General features: G+C 42.5%; 1 protein-coding gene across 1 annotated transcript; it reads right to left on the reverse strand.

Annotated features, from left to right (window-relative positions):
• Positions 1–83: 83 nt before the first annotated feature.
• On the reverse strand, positions 84–24879 carry adss2 (adenylosuccinate synthase 2). The gene is made up of 13 exons (XM_071514089.1): positions 24651–24879; positions 17911–18013; positions 14165–14233; positions 14022–14072; positions 13794–13860; positions 10342–10449; positions 9886–9967; positions 9654–9780; positions 7501–7655; positions 6121–6245; positions 5826–5923; positions 4721–4870; positions 84–4049 (listed from the first exon to the last, which is right to left on the reverse strand). Exons 1-13 carry the CDS (start codon positions 24831–24833, stop codon positions 3997–3999), a joined length of 1371 nt encoding a protein of 456 aa, XP_071370190.1. The 5' UTR covers positions 24834–24879; the 3' UTR covers positions 84–3996.
• Positions 24880–25347: the final 468 nt, after the last annotated feature.

Here is a 25347-nt window from a genome sequence, read left to right on the forward strand (position 1 = left end):
CTCGTTTCTAGACACCACTGAAAGATAGACATTATGTTAATGTTAAATAAAAAATAGATCAACAAAACAGCAAGAGTTTCCCATAGTTTAATTTAATTGGCTGCAATCTTGTTGAGGTATGGATGTTTCCTCTTTGATTGATATTAAAATTACTCTTTTGTAATTACAAAGAGTAAAACCAGTACTGTAAAAACAATGTTGGATAGTCATGCACACTCCACATACGTTTGCGCTCTCTCTCTCACACACACACGTCTATATCAAAGCATATTGAACACCATAATTGACCAAGGCTACAGTGAGAGCAGAATGGTAGCATGTTACATCTATTTACATGTACAGACCTAAAACTGTAGCACATACAGCGCAGAACTCAACTGATAACACAAGACCCAAAGGAAGAGAATTACCGACATATTTGTGCAAATATGCGTTCATTACCACAACCACCAATAAATCAATCACCAATAAACCAATCAATTGGATTGCTGAAGCTGGGAGCTTTATATTTTCACAGACCGGTAGTTCCCAACCAGTACTGATTAAGTGTCTCAGAGTATATTTGTTGAGCTTCTGAGAAGGTCACAGATCTTCTGGGCAGCGATCTGTGTTCTGGTTTGATGAACACAGACTCGATTATTTGCCTTGATAAGACTTGTGTGGATTCAAAATCTCATTTTGGCGCTTTAAAAAATACTCTTGGTACCACAACTACATGTTCTGTGGTGCTTCTCTGCTCTTTTTCCTGCAGAACTCATAACTGTGACACTGACTATGTGGTTTTCTTGTGGTACTGATAACGTATTTTTGGACAGTTTCTCTCAGTAATACCTCAAAGCACCACAGAAACAAAATTGTAAGGGGCCTTTAATACTCAATCAGAGCGGTTAGACGCCAGTAAAATTAACCAATTTTCAAACATAACCATGACTGCTAATACGCACTATGAGTTGAGACAGAAGAATTGATAGTTTTGGTGTTCCACTACTTTGTACTACTTTACAGGTAGTGCGATTTTTCAGATGCAGCACCAAGTCACTGAGTCAACTGGTTTCCCCAGTCTGTATAGCAGATAAGAGAACATGAAACTGAAGACTACACAAGGTCATGTGTTTGACAAATCATGGGAGCAAACCTCAAGTCTTCAGCTTCAATGCACAATGACTTCAAACATACCCTTAAACCTCAAATTTAGTCTGTGGGCCGCAAGGAAATCTTCTGCCCACATATCTGACAAACAACTTCAAACACACTTCCCACGACTTTCTTTTGTTTTTCTTTTTTTTTTTTGACACATCTAAAGTGAGCTCCACTCACACAAACATACTCCATTTAGGCTTGGTGTCGTCTCGTAAAGGGATCACAAACATACAGCGGAGACACGTTTAAAAGGTGGTTTTGTCAATTAATTATATTACACATTCTCCACACAGAGTAAAACAATGATACACACACATGCACACACCCCCCCACCAGAGTTTAATTAGCTGAGGCGTGTGTTTAAATGGGAACAAAGACTAAAGAGTTCCACACAGCAGCCAAACCAAAGGCTCGGACTGCCGCGGTGAGGGTTTTTGTGTGTATAGTGTGCGTAAGGTCATTAAAACACATTCATTAGTCTTAACCAGGTGCCAAGGCAAAGTCTGCCCTGAAAGGCGGTGAAGGAAGGAGGGAGGGAGGATGTGAAGGAAGGAGGGAGGAAGTAAAGGATAGACGAAGGGGAAAAAAGAAGGGGAGGATGGACAGTAGGAGGGAAGGAGGAAAGGAAGAAAGAGCCACTGCAACTTTTCTGCTCGCCTAATTGTTTCCAATTTGGTTGGCCGATAGTAAAAAAGGGGATTCAATGAGTGTTGGCAGTGTGGGTATGTAAGGGGATAAATGCTCCATTACAACACAGCCTGGGAGAGAAAACATAGCGCTGCTGTCAGGAAGAAAACAAGGCAAAGCTGCTTTTCAGGAATTAAGAACAACAACCCAATTTTTAAGATCGCCTTCTATGTGTTTTTGAGACTATACGATGGGTTTGGAGTGGGTTTCACGACTCAGATTGGAGACACAAGGGTTTTAGGTGACAGCAGCAGCGTACTATCCCAAGAAAAAGAAAGCAGCATGTGAAGACTTTATATAATATATATATGAAAAACAAAATCCCTTTTAATTCATATCCTGCGCAAAGTCTTTCTGCCAGGTTGGGACTGTATATGTGAGGCATGCTTAGGCCACCAGAGGAGATTATAATATAATATTTCATATCCCTTACTTTGAGAAACTGAAGAGTCTCATTCTAAAATCAAATATCGAACATTTGAGAAAAAAAAAGAAGAAAAAAAAGATGCCTACTAAATGCTTCTTGGCATAAAAGTAATGCACATAATGGGCTACTATTAAAGTTATGAGTCATCTTAAGACTTTTGCTTACAAAACAGTTGTTTTTGACGATTTAATCAACACTTTTTTTTTAAATATTGAATGTAAAATTTCAGGTATCAAAATGGTTCCAAAATGTATATATAGTGTTTTGGAATAAAAGCCTAAAATTGCCCACTCAGGGTGTCAAATTGGACATGGTTTGTAGCTTTAGGAAATACTGTTCAACTGCCCTAAGTGCAAAACACTGCCTTTCTGCACACTGCAAAGAGGGTCATGAATTCCTAACATTCGACATGAGTTTGAATATGAAAAGACATTCAGAGCACAGTAACTTTAAAATGGAATAAATCAGGGAGCTGTTGCTGCATTCACCTCCACCACAGTAAGCGTCTGAGATCGCAGTCTCCTCTTTTCAAACAATGATCAAACAAAACAACCGAGAAAAACACCTTATCTATATCAACACCCACATTTACACTAGATATTCCTTTCTGCTGAAGGACTGACATTACCCTATACCTTCCTTCTTTTTTAGAAGAATTATGTTGCATTGTATCTTGTTTGGCGTTGTGTTGTGTGCTACCGTAGGTTATTGTATATCACAGTGTGCTGAAAGAGCCAGGAAATCGATGAGATAAACAATCAGAATGATGCAGATGTACAAAGATGGCGGCCTCCTGGATTGATATCCACTTGAAAACCCCAGCAGTTTTCTATGTAGGTGCTCTCCCTAAATACTACAGGGGGTTGTTACATCAGATCCTGTGTGTCAGTAAATGAAAAACTCACCTGTCCAAACATAAACCCAAATATTAGCATCTAAACTTTAGTCAAAATGTTCTCAATATTTCATCTACCCTAGATCAGCTTGTTTGAGAAGAGACCAAACCCCCCCCCCCAAAATGACGAATTCAAAATATCCAAGGATCCTTGTAACATGGGAGAATAAAGCAGAACAGAACAAAGCGGATATTGTCCAAAGCATCTAAAAGTGCCAAGATCAAAACCTTTCAACTGATTTACAACAGACTGGCACTGCGGGTTTCAAACACAGCACAGGTTAACAGAAATACACTGGAGCGACATCCGGCCAACCGAGCTTCCACAGACAGATCCTTCGGGGCAGTGATCCCGTGTGTGTGTGTGTGTGTGTGTGTGTGTGTGTGTGTGGAGTCTCTTCCACTGAGTCCTTTCTCAGACATCATGGCGGTTTGTGTTGGCGAGTGTGTCCGTTTCTGTGTGAGCGGCTATGACATGAACTGGGGCAAATGAAAGAAGAAGAAGAAGAGGGCGATAGGCCAAGCGTATGTGCCTAGAAGGTGTGTGGCGCTGTCTTCCTAAGGTTTGGAAACAAGTAGAAATCCATTTTGAGAGACGCTGGGGACCATTCATACAGGTTAGTCAGTCTGATGGAGTCTGATCCAGTGAGGTCCGGCCGGTACGGTGGGGAAATCTGATCTGATACAGTGGTAAAGCATTAATAATAGACATGACGGTCATGTCCTACCCTCTCCTCCCCTCCTGGAGAGCTGGGAAAGGTAGGTAGGCTGTGTGTGGGGTATGCAAGTAGGGTACAGTTGGTTCGTTGCTGTGTGTCCTCTTTGCTTTTTTTCCCCCCCTCTCCATCTAAAACAGCTGGATCATGGATTCCCTAGACTTGCCCACTCCGATCCATTTGACTGAGGAAACAGACAAGCACACAGGCAGAGGTTCATTACTGTATAGATCCCAAACAAATGGAGGTTTAGCAATGATTTGATGATTGCACTTCAAGCGCTTGCTTATGGGTGTTTGTGCGTGCAGGGATGTGGTTTACAGTTTTGTTTTAGTTATTTCTGACACACAACTCTCATTTCTTTTACTTTTTCTGATCAAATTCTTGTGTGCGAAGAGAAGATACAGTGAGAATGTGTGTGTCTTTGTCTGAATGAAAAGGATATACTGAGGACATATTTACATTTTCATGTTTATGTTTGTTTACATCTACAGGGCTGCACAATTAATCATGAAAAACAGTGTATTGCAATTTTAGGTTCCTACATTAATAATCATAGAATATTGGCAATACTGATACATTTGATTTCATTTGGATGCTCGCTGTAAATAAATAAGATATTGATGTAACATGTGGTAAAATAATTCTGTTCCTCTAACCACTGAGAGTAATAACTGTTATTAATACTACCTGATACACAAAGGACAGTATCTTGCAAAATAATTGGGCTTATCATTTCACCCATAATTGTGCAGCCTTAGTATCGATGTGTGTGTACAGATTGTGTGTATCTGTGAGTATGTGTGTATGTGTGTGTATGTGTGTGTATGTGTGTGTATGTGTGTGTAGTCATACCAGGCACTCCCACATGCTCCTCAATGTAGCGGACATATTTCTGGGCATTTTCGGGGAGCTCCTCAAAGGTTCTAGCAGCCGAGGTATCGCTGTTCCAGCCAGGCAGCGTCTCATACTGGACTTCCACGCGCTGCAACACCTCCTGATTGGCTGGCACAGAACGAGAGGGAGGGACAACATCACACTACTGGCTATGGGAGACACCAATCAAACTGCTAAGGCAGCAGGACACTGCATGTCTAGCAATGCTAACATCATACAAATACTGTTACTAACGCCTGCTTTGAAGGAATCCCTTGAAGTGTGAAATACAGACAAACTGTGTACGCATTCCTCTGGAATGGCTGGTCAGGGAGTGAATACAGCCTGCACTCTCTCCTAGTCCATATCCAACCTACCATTCCTACAATTCTGCGTCTACCTTTCCTAGCTATGTGCTGATCTAACAGTAATATCAGCAGCATGTACTTTCCAAAACAAAAAACAAAAACAAACAATGACAAAAAGACAGCCAACCCAAAGAAGCCAGTCAGTAAAATAAAATGTGCATTTGATTAGAACAGACTGCCCATTGTCCTATCAACATCCAAAACATTTGCTTGAATCTACACTAAGCTGATAGACCGATAGATGTGGGTGGAAAATGCCAGTCTTCCATATGAAAAGCTATTTTCAGGAGTCAGGACGTCCTCGTAGACCTCGTAGTAAATGGTGTGTACCATTTACCCGTCACACCCTGGGTTTGAATCCGGCCTCTGACCCTTGTCGCATGTCATCCTCCTCTTTCTCTCCCATCTGCCCAGTATCTCTCTCTACTCTAAACTATCAAATAAAGCAAAAACGCCAAAAACAATCACATCTGTTGGAAGAGCAGTAAAAGCTTGTAACGGAGCAACAACGGGTTAGACAATAACCACTGCAGGTAGGGATGCATCGATCCGATCCCACTTTTTCACTGTCGAAAATCAAAACTGTGTAATGGTGTGATCTATTGAATTGAAAATCGAGAGGAGGAGAGAAGAGAGGAGAAGAGGAACAGGTTTCTACAATCTAATTCACAGCTTTTCCACAACTTTTGCACAAACAAGTGCTCACACCGGCTCACCTGGGAAATGAGGTATAGATTGGTTGTCGACTTTGTAAGCCAGACCCACTTTGATCTCTGGGAACACGTCGAGGATGTCCAGCTTGGTGAGCGCTAGGCTGAGGGACAGAAGGGACAAGAAGGTTAACACACACACACAAAATTTCATTAGCTTGGGTTTCAATGGGGAGTTTTAGTGTCCTGTGACGATCTAAATGCTGAATGCAAGAATAAAATTCTGGGGGAAACACTGGCATACACACATGTAAACAAACTGACATGAATACAAACACACACGTGTGCACACAGAACTCACGCGGTGAAGCCATTAATCATGTGTGCATATTTGATGAGCACCAGATCCAGCCAACCACATCGCCTCTTCCTGCCTGTGGTCACGCCCACTTCCTTCCCCCGGGTCTGAAGCCGCTCTCCAATCTCCTAAAGAGAAGTGCAGACAGTCTGTGTGTCTGAATTCATTGTCATCATGTGGGTTTGTTTGCACACTGTTTAAGAACTTCCTATAATCCTACATGACATGAGTGATGGTAAAATTAACCACAGAAAAGAACAATAATGAGCCACTAGACCCATATCTGCATTTGGGCTTCAGTTTCACTCAAATTGTTATCTAGCCTGTTGATAATTTTCTTCTACAGCATGCTGTAATGTCCAGTACAGGGTTCCCACAAATTTTCACTGATGAAATTCAAAAACTTTTCCATGACCCCTTTTCAAATTTCCATGACCACATTTTAATGAGACTGAATAATTAAAAGGACAAGTACAACTTTAGCACTAACTCCAAGCATTAGTTTGCTTTTCACTTTCAAGGATTATAAGGATTACAACGATTATTATTTTAACTCATCAACAAAAACCAACCAACTGTTTTGGAACCAGTCACAGCTTTTTGTAACATTTGACAGTACATTCAAGAAAAAAAATTGATCAACATCACAATTTTTTTTTCCCTTTTAGAATTTTTCAGAACTTCTCCAGGCCTGGAAAATAAGATTTTAAAATGACATTACTTGTCCAGGAGTGTTTACTTACTTTACTTTACTTACTACATTACTTGTCCAGGAGTGTACTTGTTTTGCAGGAGTGTGGGAACCCTGACAATGGGTTTAGCACAGATACTTAGAACAGGTTTGGGGCTGTCTATGTACTGAACAGGAGTCAGAGACCATGAGTGGCCACAGATTAATCAATAGCTGGTAATTGGTGGCAGTGTAATAAAATGTCCTCTAGGTGGTGCTGTTTGAAAACTTACTCAGGAGTCCTTATAGTCCCTGTCTGCTGTATATTGTACACATTAAGGCCTGGATCTTTTGAGTATGTAAACAATCGCTTTATCACATGCTCATGCTCTACGCGTAGAATGTAAAATAAGCTTTTTTCAAAGTCCTTGATATCTCAATTTTACTTAAGTGTAACTCAAAAAACAGGCTTAATCCACTCTTAATGTTTACACACATAAAAAAAGTTGTACACCTTTAGAATTTATCCTGTTATTCTTGTTTATCCTGTCTATCTTTGTATCACAAGGTCTGTGGTCCCTTCCAAGGATTCTGCTTCCTGTGACAGGGTTATCCTTTTGGAAACATGATTTAAAGGACTAAGCCTTCCATGTTCGATGGGAGGTATAAAATATTTTGTGTGTGTGTGTGTGTGTGTGTGTGTGTCCCCTCACGTTGCTCTGCTCCGAGGGGAAGGCTCCGATGCCCACCCTGGTGGTGTAGGCCTTGACGACCCCGTACACCTCGCCCACGTTCTGCGGCGGCATGCCGAGGCCCGTGCACACCCCGCCCACCGTGCAGTTGGACGATGTCACAAACGGGTACGTCCCTGCAAAGACAGGGGCGGTTGAAGACTGAGCACGTATTTCATATTAATGAATTCAGAAAGACTCGTTACAAACAAACACGCGGGCAAAAGAGAGGAAGGGAATTGAGTTTCATGACTTCACCGTTTACTGTCCTCTCAAAAGAGTGACGTGCAACTGTTTTCTGTAATAAAGGCTTTACTTCTTACCAGCCATTTCATACAGCATCTACAGCAGCGTGAGGGTTGGGCAGGTGAGGGCTATGGGTTGTTTCTGGACAAGGCCTTATGTTGACAGCGCAGAGTGATTTGTTTTACCACCTGTCCCGACTTGTCTGGCTGCCTAGCCTCACTTGAACCTGTCTCCAAACCTGACCAGGACTGCTCTGACCTGTCTGTCTGTCTGTTTGCACATGCATGGGATCATGTGAAACACCAAATGAGCAAACGTTCTCAAATACGTTTCTGTGGCTGAGCTTGCTTGAGGCTAATTGGCCTGTCAATATTTGAGCCATGTGAAAAGTCCAACCCAACAAGGTGGGGTGGGGCTCTGAATGTAGAAAGTAATTTTAGCCTGGTCTGTTGTATGCTAACCGTCCTGGAGGATTTGCCTCAGCGACTTAGAAGTTGACACTGAAATGGTTTTACCTCAGATATTTCAAAAATCCTGCCTGCTACAGAAACAGTCTGTTGCATTTCGCTTGTCTTGTGTATAAGGAGCAAAGCTCTTGTGATAGGAGCAAAGACGGATAGAGTTTCCGTCCAGATACACGAAACCGCCCACATGGCAGAGCCTCCTGGAGCAGTGGACCCCCCGTCACTGGCTGCATATGCAGAGTGGTGAACAGTTAAAAAATTAGAGAAAAATCACAAAAAATACACATGATAATAAAACCGTATAGTAGAAATATGTTTTTTTCCTATCCCATAAGTCATTTTGTGACCCCCCAAAATCATCTCACGACGCCCTTGAGGGTCCCGACCGCCAGTTTGAGAACCACTGTCTTAGAGAGACTGTTCTGTTGTGTAATCAGAAGGACAGCTAAGTGCAGTTGAGCAAGACACTGAACCTGCTCACGTATTCCAAGACACTAATACTAACACTAACACTACTAAGATAAAAGGTTCTGGCAAATACATAAATGTGAAACGACAAAGAAAAGTAAAGTTTAGGCCTAATGCTTCTATGAAAGATCGTCACACTTTCTAACCAAGTATAGGTGCTGCCACATTGCTATCTACCAGACAGAGAGAGACAAGGTTGTTTGCATATCAGTCTGTCGTACACTGTGCCTCCTGTCACGCTGTCGCCACTGTTATTACAAGCATGGTGTTAGGATAATGGTACAGCGAGGGACCTTGACTGTAATTTAATCTGCTCACTGCCGTCAGAGCTCTTGATAATGGCATGTCAGCTATGAAGTTACAGTGACATACTATAATAACCAGGAGGCTTGTACGGTATGAACCTGATAAGTCATGATCTGAAGGAGAAAAAAAACACAAGAACTCTTCAACCAATAGAACTATGGAGCTTTTAAACATCAAATAGCTCCTCGCACCTTTTGGTTTCTGGATTTAAGACAGTATTTCCCCTGTATGTTTCTGCACAAACACCTGTAAAATTAAAAGTGGCTGGCTGGTTGACTGACTGATAGACTGCTGATGCAGGGTGCCTTCGTGCTCATGCACAGCAAGGTGGTATTCAGTGGTTTTAACTGTGAGCGTGCACATCGAGCCTGGATGCCAGAGCACGTCAGCAATAGTTGGTAAACTCACCGTCTTCATTAGTCTGAGCTCCGAGCAGGCTTTTGTAAAGAGCATCACATAGCTTAAGTGTTTTCAGAACAAAAAAACATTGATTTTGAGAGTACATGTTAGCAGGAAAAAAGCATACTTGTTGGCAAAATGAAGTATTTATCGAAAAGCTAATTGGAAAATGTGCAAACCAGTTAAGAGTATGACAAATGTACAGCACACATGCGCAATCACACACACACACACACATCCTGAAGTACTGACCAAAGTCTATGTCCAGTAGTGCTGCATTGGCTCCTTCCACCAGGATCTTCTTATCAGGACCGTGAAGAGCCTCGTACATGTAGTGCACCCCGTCTCTCACCATGGGCTTGATCCTCTCCACATAGCCCTAAACACACAGACACACGCATGCACACACACAACATGTTATTGCAAAAGGGACAGTTTACTCAATGCTTCTACAAGTTCTTTCTTTATTTGATTTCCTCATTACCTTTAGTTTGTCCAGCTCTTCCTCAATGTTAATCTCCAGAGTTGGGTACATGGCCTTGTACTGCTGGGCCAAAACCTTATACCTGCAACATGGAAAAGTCATCAGTATTGATTTCATTTCATCTCAGTGTCATCCACTTTCGGTCACTGGCCAACCTGCGCTCATAGGACACAATCCTACATTACATTGCAATGTGTGTATATCAAAAATATCAGAAAGCTCACAAATAACCCTAAAAAACTAACCCATTTTCCCCATGCTTTAGAGATCAATGTCTAAGGCGTGCAGCAAATAATTTAATCATAATTGTATCTTACTCATAAACTTGACCTGTACTGCAAAATAATTCATCATAGACTCTCCAAAAACCTATGGTCTTTAAAGAGTGATAGGCTTAACCCACTAGGTAGGTTCTCCTAAACCCCAGAGGAGTGATCCTGTAATATTGGAGCAGACCTTTCAGAGAACTGGGTGAAGTCGGACAGCAGGTCACATATCCTGAGGCCGGTACGCGCCGCCTTGGCCGAGTACACTGGACCAATCCCCTTCCTCGTTGTTCCCAGGCTGGGCAGCACCAAAAGAGAGGAGGCAGGGAAACAAAAAAAAGAGAATTAGTCACAATATGTGACCTCGTTATACCAGCTGACTCCTTACAAGTCACAAAGTCCATCATGTCAACTATACAATTCCCCCCCAAATTCTTGTGGCACTATAGAACGTCGGGACCACTTGAGGAGAGATGGCCCAGGACACATCTGATATAGTCTTTAGGCCGAATCAATGAGTCTAACAGGATAGAGAATTCCTGTTACTGTTTTGGCACTGTGGTGCGACTTTGTGACATTGTGTCCGGTCTCGAAAACGTTTGTAATTGATTAAATTCTACTCCAAGTGTCTGTTACAGTGAATGTCCACTGGGAGGGAAATTCACAGGCGAAGTGACGCTCTCCATAAATTTGAAAAAAAAAAAAAGTAGAAATTTTGCAGAGGATTGTGGGAAGGTGAGTGGCCAGAATTTGCGAGCGTAGCGGCAGGGAGGAGACGACCTCTCGTCTTTTTAATGCAAATTTTCAAGTGGCTAACACAGGCGATAACCAATCAGGTGAATAGCGTGTGTCTGCTTGATTAAGTTCCTTCAAGAAACATCACAAAACTACTTACGCCTGTCATTTGTTCCTCTCAAGATGGAGAAGTTAATTAATGTTGTGTCCAGTCCCCCAATATTATGTGATGGATCTTTGGTGGAACAAAATATAAAAGAGCAGGGGCGTAGAGGATGGTGTCGGAAATCGTGGATGTGGATGGTGGGTGAATAGAAATTGTCTTGCATGCATTTATAGTGTCACATTCAAACTGTATTTATTTAGTTGGCAACCCTGCTATAAAAGCAAAACCTGCATCTATTACAAACACCCAGTTCTACTCCCACGAGGCAGCCAATATTTTCGAGCTTAGTGTCACACGTCAGGGTGTTTTGTATGGCCATTCACTGTTAGGCGTTTCTATTTCCATTTATAAATATGGGTCATGTAAATAGTCTTTATTATGCATTGCATCCGTAGCCCCAATGAATGCTGCAATGACTGAAATGAGTTTGAATAGAACTGAAGGGTTGGTTTGTTTATCAATTGTTCTCTGAATGGGGCCAAATATTTTCATATCTTGAGTTTGCTGCATGTCAGCACCTTGGTGGAACTACAAGACTGTGACAGCCTTTCCTTTTATGATTTATACCCCTAGACGTCTTTACAGTTATCCCTGTTTCTAGTTTTGATTAAACAGAAATACCTGGATGAGGGTGACACAGGCTAACCTAAGCAGTCTGATCTGATTCTGTGACTGCGTGAGTGTTTTCTGTTCTGACTTCCAGTAGAGCCGCGAGTAAAATGCCTGGCGATACTGGAAATCCACCGGCCTATCATATCAATCTGCTGAAAGCTTATAATGACTATGCCATTAAGGCACCCTGGTAAAGCACATGCATTCTCTCACTCTCACACACACTCTCCCTCTCATACACACAGTAGCCCGACTGGGTGTTTGGGGCTTTGGTTGCTGAGCTGGTAAAGACAACCCAGCTTTGAACAGGAATGCCCTGGGTCTCTCTTGAGCTTATTACTCTGAATGCTCCACACAAGCTTGGCTTAACATTCCTCGCATACATGGGTACGGTTCACTGTCTGGGCTAATGACAGAGCAGACTTTTAAAAAAGAAAAAATGGAGCGGAATAAAAACAGAATACTGAAACACCACGATTTGAGAAAAGCAATGTCACAAGACTGCGCTGTAGTACTGAAAGGCTACATGAAGGAATACCTAGATTTGCTACGTGGAATACTTGCCTCTGTAAAGATTCAATTAAGTTTCATGCTGCTGAACAGGCTCCTGCTGGTTTAGTCAGTCTCTAACCAATGGAGCATCGCTATCTTCTCTCTCTCTTTCTCTCTCTCTCGTTCATAATCCCCACCTGCTCCAGGGCCGCTGCACTGCCTGTCTGCCTGCACTCTGCCCTCTCTGAGGATGCCTCCAGGCAGAGTTGATATTACGTGTGTGTGTGTGTGTGTGTCTGTGTGTGTGTGTGTGTGTGTGTGTGTGTGTGTGTGTGGGTGTGGAAAGACATTTCTGATATGAACAGTAAAGGTTAGGTGGAGACAGAAATATTTATGTGCAAAATAATAAGCAAGAAATGTAATTTTCTGCTACGTCTTCATTAGAGGTGGGTCATAAAAACCAAATATTCGAATATTAATTTGCAGGGATCAACCTTGACTTTTCTAATCTGGCTGTTAAAATATTGAGATACATGATTAAAGTGGAACTATGTAGTGCTCAATTTGAGTCTGGTGTCATTTAAAAAAAAAAAAAAACAACTGTTTTGTACTCATCCTCATGTAGCTGTTTTCAGCAGTAATTGTGGTATTAACAAAGTCACACAAAACACACAATCATGTAATTTGGCGATACCGATACTGAATGACCAAGCACAACCTTTGATTGTGCAATGTGCAATCATATTACCAAAACAAAAGTTAAGATAAGAGGCAGCTCCGGTGGGAAAGAGAAAGAGAAACCTTACATAGACCATCTTTGGGAAAATGGAGCAACGAGCCAAGTGGAAAAGAAAGGGTCAGCCCAGAGTTAGAGAGACAGTAGATTCGCCTTAGGGTTGTAGCTCAGCCCCAAAGTAATTTTGTAAATACGGGTAAGACAGGAAGAGTGAAAACAAAATAATTTTGTTTCCCCAGATAAATAATCGTGTAGCCCCAGTGAGACATATGTGGACAGAGTTGTTGTCACACCATGGCTCCACTACAGTGAATCATCACCGAAGGCATCCGGCTACTTCTAGAGGGAAGAAGATGGCCCGAGCCAAACTAACAAGACAACACATCTGTGCAAGATTCTTCAGAAGTTGAACTGAGAGAGAATCTGCCCTCACCGCTAACATGACTGCTAAAAATATTCAACCAGTCAGTACTGTAGAGAGCAAAAAGTGCTGCGATTGTTTTTGTTCATAATCTGTTTCAGTCTTTGTACATTCTTTTAGAACAAAGACTGAAAGGTCGACCATGAGGAAAAAGATGCATGCACCTCCCTAGTCTTTGTACTGAACAATGACTCATAAGAACTCATGGAAACTGAGCCAACTACTTCCTGGCTTTGGAGACAAACAGGAAGATATGACTAGTGGTCTGTGGGTCCCATAAATAATCACTGCAGCTCATTCCTAAACAAAAAAATAAAGCAGGCTGGCATCTAGGACAATGGCCAAGTCTGGGTCTAGACTAAAACAAACAAACGGAGAATCACACTCACAAGAAGCTCTAGTCCTGGCCTACAGCTAAAATCCATGTCTGTGAACATGGTGTCTTGTGTTGGAGCCATTTTGTAGTAACTGGTTTCTTACTTCTTGCCTGCTTGCTCTTGTCTCTGCTGCTCCTGAACGCCATCAACCGCTTGGTGGAAGTCAAACACTGTGGAGGCAGAGAGGGGACACACACTCACACACTTCAGAGAAGGCAGGGCACACACATCCACACACACACACACACACACACACACATCTACACATGCGTACATTCAAACACACACACATAGATAAAATTGCCTAGGGGGGGGACCTGGCAGGACTTACCGATATGTGCTCTGTCTGAGATGATCAACCTTTTCTCCCAGTCCTTTAGACCTGCACACACACAAATTCACTTTGAATCTCTGTGACTCAAAACATTCTTATGTTGCTTCTTATTCTGTTTAAAAAATTGGTACGTCACCCACCTTTTCCTCTGCGTTCATTCTTCGCTGCCTCTTCAAACAGGCCAGGAAGATGGATCACTACACCATTACCTGAGGTGAGAAAATATAATATGACTTAAGTTTACAGCCTCTGATAATACAGAAACACAGTAAGTAGAGAAAGTTCTACGTTCGGTAGTTCGGAAGATGAATTCATACTGAAAGTGCTCTTGGGCCTTCAGGATGTACAGCATCAGCTTAACATGATATGATTCACACTGCATGGAAAACTATATTGGACTGACTAGAAAAACAGGATGTGTTTTTTGACTCAGCCCCCCTCAAACTCATTCATTCACTCATGTTTTCCGTGACTGAGGCGGGAACAGTGCAGTAGGTAGTTTCAATATGTGTGAAACTACTACAGAGAGGGAACTTTGCAGCAGTTGTAAAATTAGTGAAGAAGGTGCACTGTAAGTGGAGGCCCTTTGTTTTCACATGTAGTAATAGAAGATGGATAATTCATTTTTTCGTTGATACCCAGGCGCTGGGTGTCAAATCATCCACAAGTGATAAAAGTGTTCCACGTTGTGCTCCAGATGTCTGAAGCAAATTTCACCTGACTATGAAGCAGGACTGGCTGGGCGATATGGTCGAAATCAATATCACGACAATCATAAGGATTTTTTTGATATTGATATATATCACAATAAAGCTTATGCATACAAAATCACTTGTTAAATAATCAAATTGATGTTCATCGCACTGAGCTGCATGGTAATGTTAAGTGTGATTTCAAACAAAACTCAAATAATTTTTTTTTAAATGTTTCATACCTCAGTTTTTGTATATATTTAACATTTGCTTGTCATGAGTTAAGACAACAGTTTTTTAGACCGAATGACTTGAACCCAAATTTGCTCTCCAGCGCTGGAGGCAGTGAATGTGCCGTAGCAAATGAAAGAGGACAAACACGCAATAATAAATCAAAAACATCTCGACTCGGGGACAGTGAAGGCATTATCTTACCGTGACGACTAGAGAGTTTGAATGTCCATCTGTCCTTTTTGTTATCCAACCATAGTCAAAATATGACAAAGTTTCTGTGAGGGCGCTTGAGCTACTCAGAAAGTGACTCTTTCATATTGTTACCAACTGTGATTGAAACTAACGAGGAACTCAAATAAATGCTAACAAACTGCTTTCTGGTGAGCACCAAGACAAATGTAGATCTTTTTTCCCGCATTACATGGCAAGCCGTTGGCGAAACAGAATAACTGACTAAAACTCAAAATGTCTAGGTATCTCATCATAACAGGTTAATATGTAGTTTACTTTTCATTATTTGTAGTCTTTGCATATCAACACCACAAATAAAAAAGATTTTGAACACTAAAACAGGTCTTGATCCCTGAATGAAATCAGAGGTGTGGTTGTTCCTGACTTTAGGACTACCTGAGTGACTCATTAACAGACTGACTGATTGAGATCATGTGATACTGTTTAAGACAAAGGAAAAAGAAGAAGGTCCATTTGTTGCAGTCTACTCCGCATCTGGGAATCAATACCATATAGATTATTCATCAAGAACAAAGCTCTAAATTTCCACTGTGGTCTCCATCTCAATGTGAAGTAAACTTTTCATGGCTTTCCATGGGCAGTAATGAAAAGAACATATCATACATGAATGACAGACTAGCCTGCTATCCTTTTGAAGAATAATCTTAACACCTTCAACAGCACAATGAATCCCACAGGTGATCCCAACATCAGAGAGGGAAATTCACCTCAGCTCATTCACTATAGTCCAGGTGTGCTGTACACCCCAGTATGTGGTCCTGTACATACTGCTGGGCAATATGGCAGAAAATTTTATCTTAATTAAAATTTTCATATTGGCCAATTTTTATTACGACATATGTAAAATCACTATTTCTGTTAAGTTTAAAGGGGTAACTTACACTTAAAACACTTCTTTATTGCCAGAATACAACAGTAAAAACAAGGAAGAGTGAAATAGTTTTTCAGTCTTATTTTTGTCCCCCACCAAAGGGGGGACTATGGATCAGTCTCCGTCTGTTAGTTAGTTAGTTAGTTAGTCACACTGTAATGTTGACTTTGTGCCACTAGGGGGCGGCATTGACAATGAATGGGGACTCAGTGGTAAAGCAGGTCATACAGTTAAAGTTATCTTACAAAGTTGTATTATAAATTGTATTGTAGTGTACATTGTGTAATGTACGGATTGTATTTATTGTGTATTGTAGTTCTTATATTTTGTACTGTATTGAGTAAAAACAGGACAATTGCAGTTACTACATTTCAAGATATAAATTGTAAGCCTAATTCTGAGGAGTAGGAAACAGAAATATATGGTCAATCTGTCCTTTCATTGTCCCATACGAAAATGCTTATACAATTTCACTCATATTTCAAGTACACTCAGCAATCACTGACTGACCCAAGGGTGGAACTACATCACTGGTGGGGGACAACATGTTTACTATTTGCTTGTTCAACACTATAACCATCTTTAAATCAGGAAAACGAAACAAAATGAAGCAACAAAACCCGTTCTTCCGAGACACTGGCAGCCAGCAAAGTAAATAAGGAAGTGTGTGAGCAATGATATAAAAAAAGTAACAAATAGACTATTATACTGTAACTGACATGTTGTGATAATTGTTCAGCTGCAGCTATTTAAAGACATGTTTAAGTGCAGTGTGTGGCTCCGGCCTATCTGGTGGGGATGTTTTTCATCACTTGCTTGTCAAGCTCTACAGTAAAGCAAGTGATGAAATTTTGAACACAATTAATCATCATGATTGCAAAAGACCCAGGTTGAAAATAACCAGAATTATCTCTTAAGAATGAGAGGAACTCTGCTATGGTCGTTATCAAAAGTTATCGAGCTGGTTTTATTTAGGAATCGAGGAAAATTTAATCAAGATAATTATCAAGATCTTTTATTGCCCAGCACTATCTGTACAACTCAATAGATAGAGCATAACACTGTTCTACTCCCACTAGAGCCGACTACAGTAAAAAGTATGCACTCACTGTACTGTAAGCCACTTCGGACAAAAGCATTCAATGGCATTCGTTATGAAAATGTCACAAGATCCTTTAGACTGGCCCTGTGGGTAACGCATAGTGCCCATTCCTGGGGTTAATGGGTCAGTTCCCACTGAGGCCCCTCGCTCAAGTCGTCATACATGATGCCACACACACACACACACACACACACACCGCACCATGCAGCAAGCCTCTCTGGATGACCGAAGCTGCAGAGCCGCATTAATGTGCCATATATCAAAAAGGAAAACGCGGAGACCTGATTAAGTATCGACAGACTATGCGGCTATACATGTTAAAGTGGAGATGTGTGGAGCGTTAGGAGCCAGAAGGAGAAAGAGAAAGAAAGACACCATTAGCTAATGAAGTTACTGCAGAAGAGTGGACCTGACGTAGCCTGCAGGCTGGCTCACAGTCAAGTTGATCACTCTTAACTGTAGCAGCCACCAAAATGGAGTCTGCTCTGCTGGCGATGACAAGAGCCGAGCTAAAAGTAGTCTCGATCGATACGTCAAGAAAATAGCGAGGCAAGACGGCCTTGGAGAGAGAGAGAGAGAGAGAGAGAGTCTGTGTGCACGCAAGAGAGTGGCGTGTCGTGTGTTTCAGTGTGTGTGCGTGTGGCGGAGACCGAGTACAGATGGTGTGCATGTGATGTGTATGCGTGGTACACATGAATATGAATGCGTGTGTGTGTGTGTGCATGTGTTACACACCGATGAAGGCGGTGACCTTGGGGTTGATGATGCCGCTGGGGAGGAGGTGAAAGTTATACTCCACTGAATCAACCACGACTGTGTGTCCTGCGTTGTTGCCGCCCTGCGGAGAGAGAGACGGAGAGTCAAACGGAAACACAGACAGACACGAACTTAATGGAAGCTCTGAGACTTTGTTTAGATGAGGTGGAAGGCAGGCTGAATAGTTTAGCGAGTAGCAACAAGCAGCATATACAAACTGAAGCCAGGATACCTGCCAGTATCTGCTACTCTCCACTGTTGCTTAGAGACTCCTGTTCGATATTCAGTCAAACCCAGAGCCAACTGAAGGTCTCTCTCGAATATAAACTTACTGGGAAATTGTCAACAAAAGAAAAGTAGAATGGATTGTTCGCACTATGGTTAAAATATGATGTGAATAATCTTCCACTCTCAAGACATCCACATTGAAAAACCCCAATGAAATCTAGGAATGTTTTCTGTTGATAATATGGAAAGTATCTCACCAATCTTGGCTGAATAAGGAGGTTAGGAGAATTTGACAGTGTTCATACTGGGAAAGTTCAATTCAGTTGGCCGGGCCTCATATTCCACCAGAGGACATGTAGTTAAAGCAATACTGTGTTGTAAAAACAACACACCAACAAGCTCACCTGCATTTCATTTCAGGCACGTACGCAGGTACTGTGATGAAACCAAGGCTACACTGTTAGGCTGTCATTATCAGTTGGCTGGTAAGCACAAACTGTTCAGGGCTAAACCACATTCTACACTCTGAATCATCAGAAACCATATGAGAGCTCAATCCATACAAGTAGAGTCCAAAATTAACTTTTTGGCTCACCTGTCAAAAGCTATTACCCCCCCCCCACCCCCAAAATGACCTGCCAAGAATTTTTTTTACCAGCCAGATCAATTAACATAATAATTATACATATTTAATAGAAATAGGCTATGTCACCAACTCCTTTTCAATGTTATTTGTGTATAGAGTCGCGTACTGTGTTAATTTAAAACTTGCTCACTTAATTAAACAATGGATCAAGAGTGTGATCCTCCTTAAGTTTCACATTTCAGTGTTTCCTCTGTATTAATTTAGCATACTGCTAGAGAAAATGTGAAATTAAAATTGGCATTGTAATTTAGTCTTACTAGCATCTAAAACTAAGTGTAGTCCAAATGTTTTAGAAGTAATGACTATATAGACTGAAGGACATTTTTAGCGCTACAGCCTCAACTTGAAAGACAACTTAGACCCAAACAGACAGATATGGGACAAAACTAGAATTCTCCCCCCCAAGCACCACAGCTGTGAGGAAACAGGAAACACTGCATTTTTGAGATTAATCCTCAATTAACATTAGGCTAGTTAACCTTCCAGGCAGCAGCGAAACAAGAGGAAAGGTTTGCAGAAGTTAAAATGCTTCCACTGGTTAGGTTAGCAGGAACAAATTTTGAAAGCGACAAAGACCAAAGACTGTCTATAACTGACTCAAAAGTTAGCAACCCTTACTGATTTATACGCTAAAGACAGAGACAAGACAAGGCAGAGACAAAATTTTACTGGCATTTGGTGCTTGGCAGATGTTAATTTTGGACCCTGCAGACAGGGCCTGGACATGATTTACCACAGCTGAGGATGGAGACAAAAAGGCGACAGTGGAGCCTAGAAAGAGAACATGTAGTCCTGGGACAGGAACATCACAACCTGACCTGCTTTGCTGCTCTCTGCTCAACGTTACACACTCAAAGAGAGGTCATGCTCTGCAAAAAACTAAAATCTAAAAAAACAAAAGATGAAAAAGACAGAAGGAAGGAAGAAATGAGGGAAGGAAGATATTAGGAGGAAAAAGAATAGAGCACAGGAGAAAGAAACTAGAGTGGGGGGGGGGGGGGGGGGGGGGGGAGAAAGGAATGAAAAAAAGAAGGGAAAAGACTAGATAAGGAGGAGAAAAGAAATCATTTGAAGGAAGAAATTAGGTTTTGGAGCAGCAGGGGGTACAGCAGCAACATTTCAACAATCGGAGGAAATGTTGACGCCGGTCATAGTCAGCCGGATGGGAAATGAACGCCAGCCACTAGTAAAATAATGGTAAAATCTGTCTGTGCCTGCTAAGTTTATCCATTCTCTCAGTCTTTTTGTCAATATCATTTGGAGGTCCTGACCTATTCTATCCTGAAAATTTAAGTTGGCTAGTAAAATAATGAACGTGAAGTTTGAGGTGTACCAGCCACCGTGGCTGATGGACTTTTTTTTTTTTGCTGCCATGATGATAAGGTAGCTGTGTATCCATTAATTTCCACACAGCCTGAATATCAGTGTTCACCAACCCCAGGTTCCGAGTCAACTTCATCTGTCCTGTGACCAGGATGTAGCCTGTGGATGTAAATCAAGCCGTGTGTATACGCATGTGCCACATGGGGTTATTCCTGGCCATGGCAGTACCCTGGAGGTGGGGAGGTTGGCGGGCGGCAGATGCCTCTCCTTTTTAGATACTTTTACGATGGACCTACCCCCGATCCTCCTACACACCCCATGATCGGCCCCTCATTCCCATCACGGGACAGCTCTACTTTGGATACCGGATCACCTGCTGCTGCGGTTTGTGAGAAGCTATGGGAGGACTTAAGGGTAGAGTCTACACATTGTGTTTGCAATTTACGATAGGGAGGTACAAATGATTCCACTTCACATAGTGGTGCCACAGTTAAACCACAATTTCACCCGACAAAACTAGGGCTCAGTGTTTTTCAGAAACAGTGGATGGAGGGATTCACAGAACCAGAGCATGGAAAAACACGAGGTTGGAAGTTTTGGTGAATTCTGATTAACAGCCTGATTACTGTGTCTCTGACTGTCTCTTTGGGCAGCAGGGGGGCATAGTGAGTAGGGAAACCACCCTTCAACTGGAGGTCTCGAGTTCAAGCCCCCCATGTCGGCAAGAATATGCCCTGCTGAAGTATCACTGAGCAAGAATCCCTACTTAGGTCAGTCATTTCTGCTAGGGAGGTAGGTCTAGCTACATATGCTTATTCAACTCTTGTAAGTCTTTAAAGACACTATACACACACAACCTCCATTTACCACACTGTCCAGTGAAAGGACACATAAACAACAGACTAGATTCCTTCCTGTGTTAAGCCAGCCAAGCCTTGGTTTCCGCAAACTTCTCTATAGCAACCCATTGTCTCCAAGAACAACATTACAAGCCCAGGTAAAACATTTATCCACTGCATTGAGGCCAAATGTGGCGTAAGGTGCCTCTAGCTGAATCCATACGTCATTCTGCCATGCCCCACAGGAAATAAATAGGTCCCTGCCTGCCTGAAAAAACTCTGTGGCTGACAAACACAAAATATTGAATAAACCCAAAGTGTAATGGTGATTGGGCTGCTCAAACAGTTATTTGTACCGGCAGGTAATGACATCCATCTAACTTAATAAACTTGTTTCAGAGCCCTGCGGTTTGTTTTAGGTATGCTTCTTATCTAGAAGCCGAGGTAGGAAGCAATTATCCCTAATTATCCCAAATACAAATAATGTAGTTATTCTCTAATCCTCTTGATTAATTTCATGAGTCTGTACTTTTAGTCTCAAGTATTTTTTACTCCTTGTGAGTACATTGGCATCTCTTGTTCACAATCAACAGCCACCTGCAATGGATACTACAGGTGTTGATATGACCCATTAAGTAGGTTGGGGTGGGCCACAAATAAAATCTATTCAATATCTATGTAGACATTGGGTCTGAAATGATTTTACTGAGCCGTATTTATAAGGCAACAAATCATATGGGGAAGGAGGCGATAAGGTATAGGGGACGTTTGGACACTGCGCTGGGTAACAGCCCGGGACACTGTTGGTTTGGGGTTGCATGTAGGGCCTCTCCAGCCATGCAGGTGCTGACAGACAACATGCAGGACTGCAACATGGCATGGTAGAGCAGCTGGCCGGGAAGCTAGCTAGGCACACAAGTGGATAGGGGTTAAAGCTATGGTTTAGAAGTTGGACATGAGCCCCAACCTAGGGTCATAGCTAGGGGACAGATGCTAAAAAGTCAAGAGTTAGGAGATGGTCTGAAACTGGATACTAAAGATGGAAAGCTTGAGTGGAAGACCAACCCTAACCCCAACCCCCCAACCATAGGATGGGCGGACATTCTCAACCTGGGGGTAGGGACTGCCAAGGAGGTCGTGAGATAATTTTTTTTGGGGGGGGGTCTGGAGAAAAAACATACTTTTACTATACAATGTATTATCGTGTCTATTTTTTCCTAATTCTTCTCTAATTTGTGCTCTTTTCTTTTTCTGAAATACTGAATAGTTTTCAGCTCCTAAACCTCTTCTGATAATTGATCAAATGAAACAAGCTGAAAAGAAAAGATCATTCTTTGGTTGAAATGTTCATCACTCTGCATTATGCAGCCTGTGATGAGGGGTCGCAAATAGGCATGTCTTCGTTTTGAGGGATCACGAGCCAAAAAGGTTGAGAACCACTGAGGGGACATAAGATCAGGAGGCTAATGAGCAATTATCTGCTCTGTTTACTTCATTAGTGAAGCATGCTAAACATGCTCCATGATCGTGACTACCCTATCCCACCCCACCCACCAATCCACTTGGGATGTGTTTTACCAGTGCTGCCCCTCCACCCCCGCACCCACAGACCCCTGTTCTTTCACATTAACCCCACTGCACCTTCTTAGTTCTTAGAGGTGCGTAAGGCACACCGCACAAGAGTGCTGGCAAAGCTGATTTTATAAAAAGATGAACACTATCTGCTCCCAACACACACTCTATTGCTCACTTACAAACACACACACACATCAACCCCCCACCTCACATCGACACACACACACACACACACACACACACACTATTAGGTATTGGGGGTGTGTGTGTGTGTGTGTGTGTGCTGTGCAGAAACACTGCCAGTAAGTGGTTTATTTTTACATGCCTCCAGCCTTGGCAGGGAGCAAGGAAGCTCCTTGGCTGAGGAGAATCCTTGCTATGTCAACCTGTTATCAATACCAGGCATAGTAAATATAATAGTGTCAAGGAGGGAAGAGGAACTGCTGAGAGACACCAAGCTGCAAGGATTTAAAGTCTAACCAGCCAACAGGGAATAGGGAGTATTCCACACTGCTGTGCGAAACCAAAGCCAAACTGAACTGAACTGAGTTTCTCAAAAGTATCTTGTTGCCCGGATGCTATTGATTCCATTATTACCAAACAGATATTGTATAAGATTATTATAATTTCCATTTTTACTCAGGGTAGGTTAACTGAGCACACTGACAGTTACACACTTTACATCTCTACACTTGATAACCTGGAGTTGTGGAGTACATCCAGTCTTCCACTGTCAGCCACAGAGCGGCTCCCCTGGAGCGCATGTGGTTTAAATATCTTGCTAAAAGGGATCATAATAGTAGCTTTTGAGGCAGGGAATCAATCAATTTGTTGGCCTCCCTCCACTGCATTCATTCATTGTATTTACCCACTTATTCCTATTCAGAGTCATGGCGGCCTGGAGCCTATCCCAGCATACGTTTGGCAGAAGGCGGGGAATCCACTTGTCTTGCATGTGTTTGCAGTGTGGGAGGAAACCGGAGCACAAACGCAAACATGGGAATAACATGCAAACTCCACACAGAAAGGGCCGGGAATCAAACCAGGGTCCTTCTTGCTATGAGGCAACAGCGCAAACCACCCTGCCGCCCCCCTCTTCTACAGTGGTGTGTAGATACTGCTGATCTACAACCAAGTCCTGATAAAGAATAGCTTGGGTCACGTGTATATTATCAAGATTAGAACCTGACAGGCTAAAATATCCATCACTGTCATTTTGTCTGCTGAAAAGCTGTAGCTGTTCAATAACCTGCCATTAGGGTATGCCATTACTAAATCAACTTTGGTTCTGTAACTACACATTGCATGCATCATGAGCCAAAAGCAGGTGTATATGAGAGCTCATAAATCAGTTAAGAGGAAACCTCATTGTACAACTTTTCACCCTTCATCTCAACACACCCAACACATCGCTGAGTGTTTAGACACGATTTGTGCAGCTCGACATCCTAAACTACATGTTTTCACACGCAGCCTGCTGTCATGTTTAGCCCCATCCCCTCCCACGCTCTGTCTGCACTGAAACGATAAGGTTGTGTGCGGCCCCCCCAAGGCAGCTTGGCTGTAAACACAACGATCTGATTATGCAGGTCGCTGGTTGATCGAATCAAACTTCTCACTGGTAGGATGTGATGCACTGTACAGCCAAAATAACATAAAAACGCAACCTACTGCAACATAATCGACACATTTTGCTAGCGAGCTAAGTTAACTAGCTGTCTCGGAGTAACCTTACCGGCGGCCAAAAAGCCAATTCTGAAGTGATGCACTTGGTCACTTCATTTAGCCAAAGGTACCTCGCTAGCTCACAGCAGTAGCGATCTAGCCATGTGTACACGACAGGAAACAATTCATCACAGCGTTAGGTGTCTGGGGAGCTAAGTAGCTAGCAAGAATTCAAGGTGACATTAGCAAGATACTGAGAACAACACACTGACTGAAATGTTGGTTAGCAAGTTCGCATTAGCTTGCTGGAAACACTAACTTTAGCTCGCAGCTGTCAACTAAACTGTGAGCGGCGGTATTTAGCTAGCAAGCTACCTGCTGGATTTGAGCAGACTAGCCGGGGACAGACGCAGCACCAATGAAGGCAGCATGGGTTAACCAACCTGACATCTGCACACCATGTCCGCGTCTTGTGCCAGCAGATCCACAACTTTCCCCTTTCCCTCGTCGCCCCATTGAGCCCCCAGCACCACAGTCACTCTGTTGCCGACGGTCGGTCTGGGTTTCGTTGTGTTGCCACTGCCGTTTGGGGCCCCAGCGGCTTCCTGACTCCCACTTTCCGACATGTCTTCTGTGTCCCTGCCTGACTTGTGCGCTCTCTCCCACTGGGCTGTGTTGTACCAAAGATAACAGAGAGGGACAGGGGAGGAAGATACTTCACCGCTACAGCGGAATCGCGTAGGGGCGGGGAATTCATCTCGCACATGCGTGCAACTGTTTACAATTAAAATAACCATACAACGCATGTGCGAAACGGCGGCACCTGCTAAACAATTTTTTTTTTTTTTTACTCATTTCAAGACACGTCTGGATGTAATACCGCTATCCATAGCTTACCAAGACCTTAAACATTTCGCTGTTATGCCTAAATAAAACAACCATCTTGCATAAAAAATTATATTTATCTGAAGGTGAGACAAACTCGTGATTTTTAGACAGTTGTACGCGTCCGTTAGACAGTTGTACGCGTGCGTTTCCCCTTTAGCGGAAGGATTTGGTTTCAAGCATGTGCAGTGATATTCCTTGCTTCTACATCATCTTTGGGAGAATATAGCCCATACAGACACACCCACTGGGGTG

The sequence above is a fragment of the Centroberyx affinis genome, unplaced genomic scaffold, assembly GCF_046629955.1.
Source record: "Centroberyx affinis isolate AG114_WGS23_722 - 3 ecotype Tasmania unplaced genomic scaffold, CSIRO-AGI_Caff_v1 ptg007942l_1, whole genome shotgun sequence".
In the NCBI taxonomy this organism is placed as follows: Eukaryota; Metazoa; Chordata; class Actinopteri; order Beryciformes; family Berycidae; genus Centroberyx; species Centroberyx affinis.

Bases quoted from the DNA above. Each gene is read 5' to 3' on its own strand.
- adss2 (XM_071514089.1), bottom strand. From the start codon at position 24,833: ATGTCGGAAAGTGGGAGTCAGGAAGCCGCTGGGGCCCCAAACGGCAGT. The intron at 13,861-14,021 runs GTAAGTCCTGCC...CTGCCTCCACAG, and splicing joins CTCAGACAGAGCACATATCG to TGTTTGACTTCCACCAAGCG. The intron at 7,656-9,653 runs GTCAGTACTTCA...CTGTCTTTGCAG, and splicing joins ACTACTGGACATAGACTTTG to GGACGTACCCGTTTGTGACA.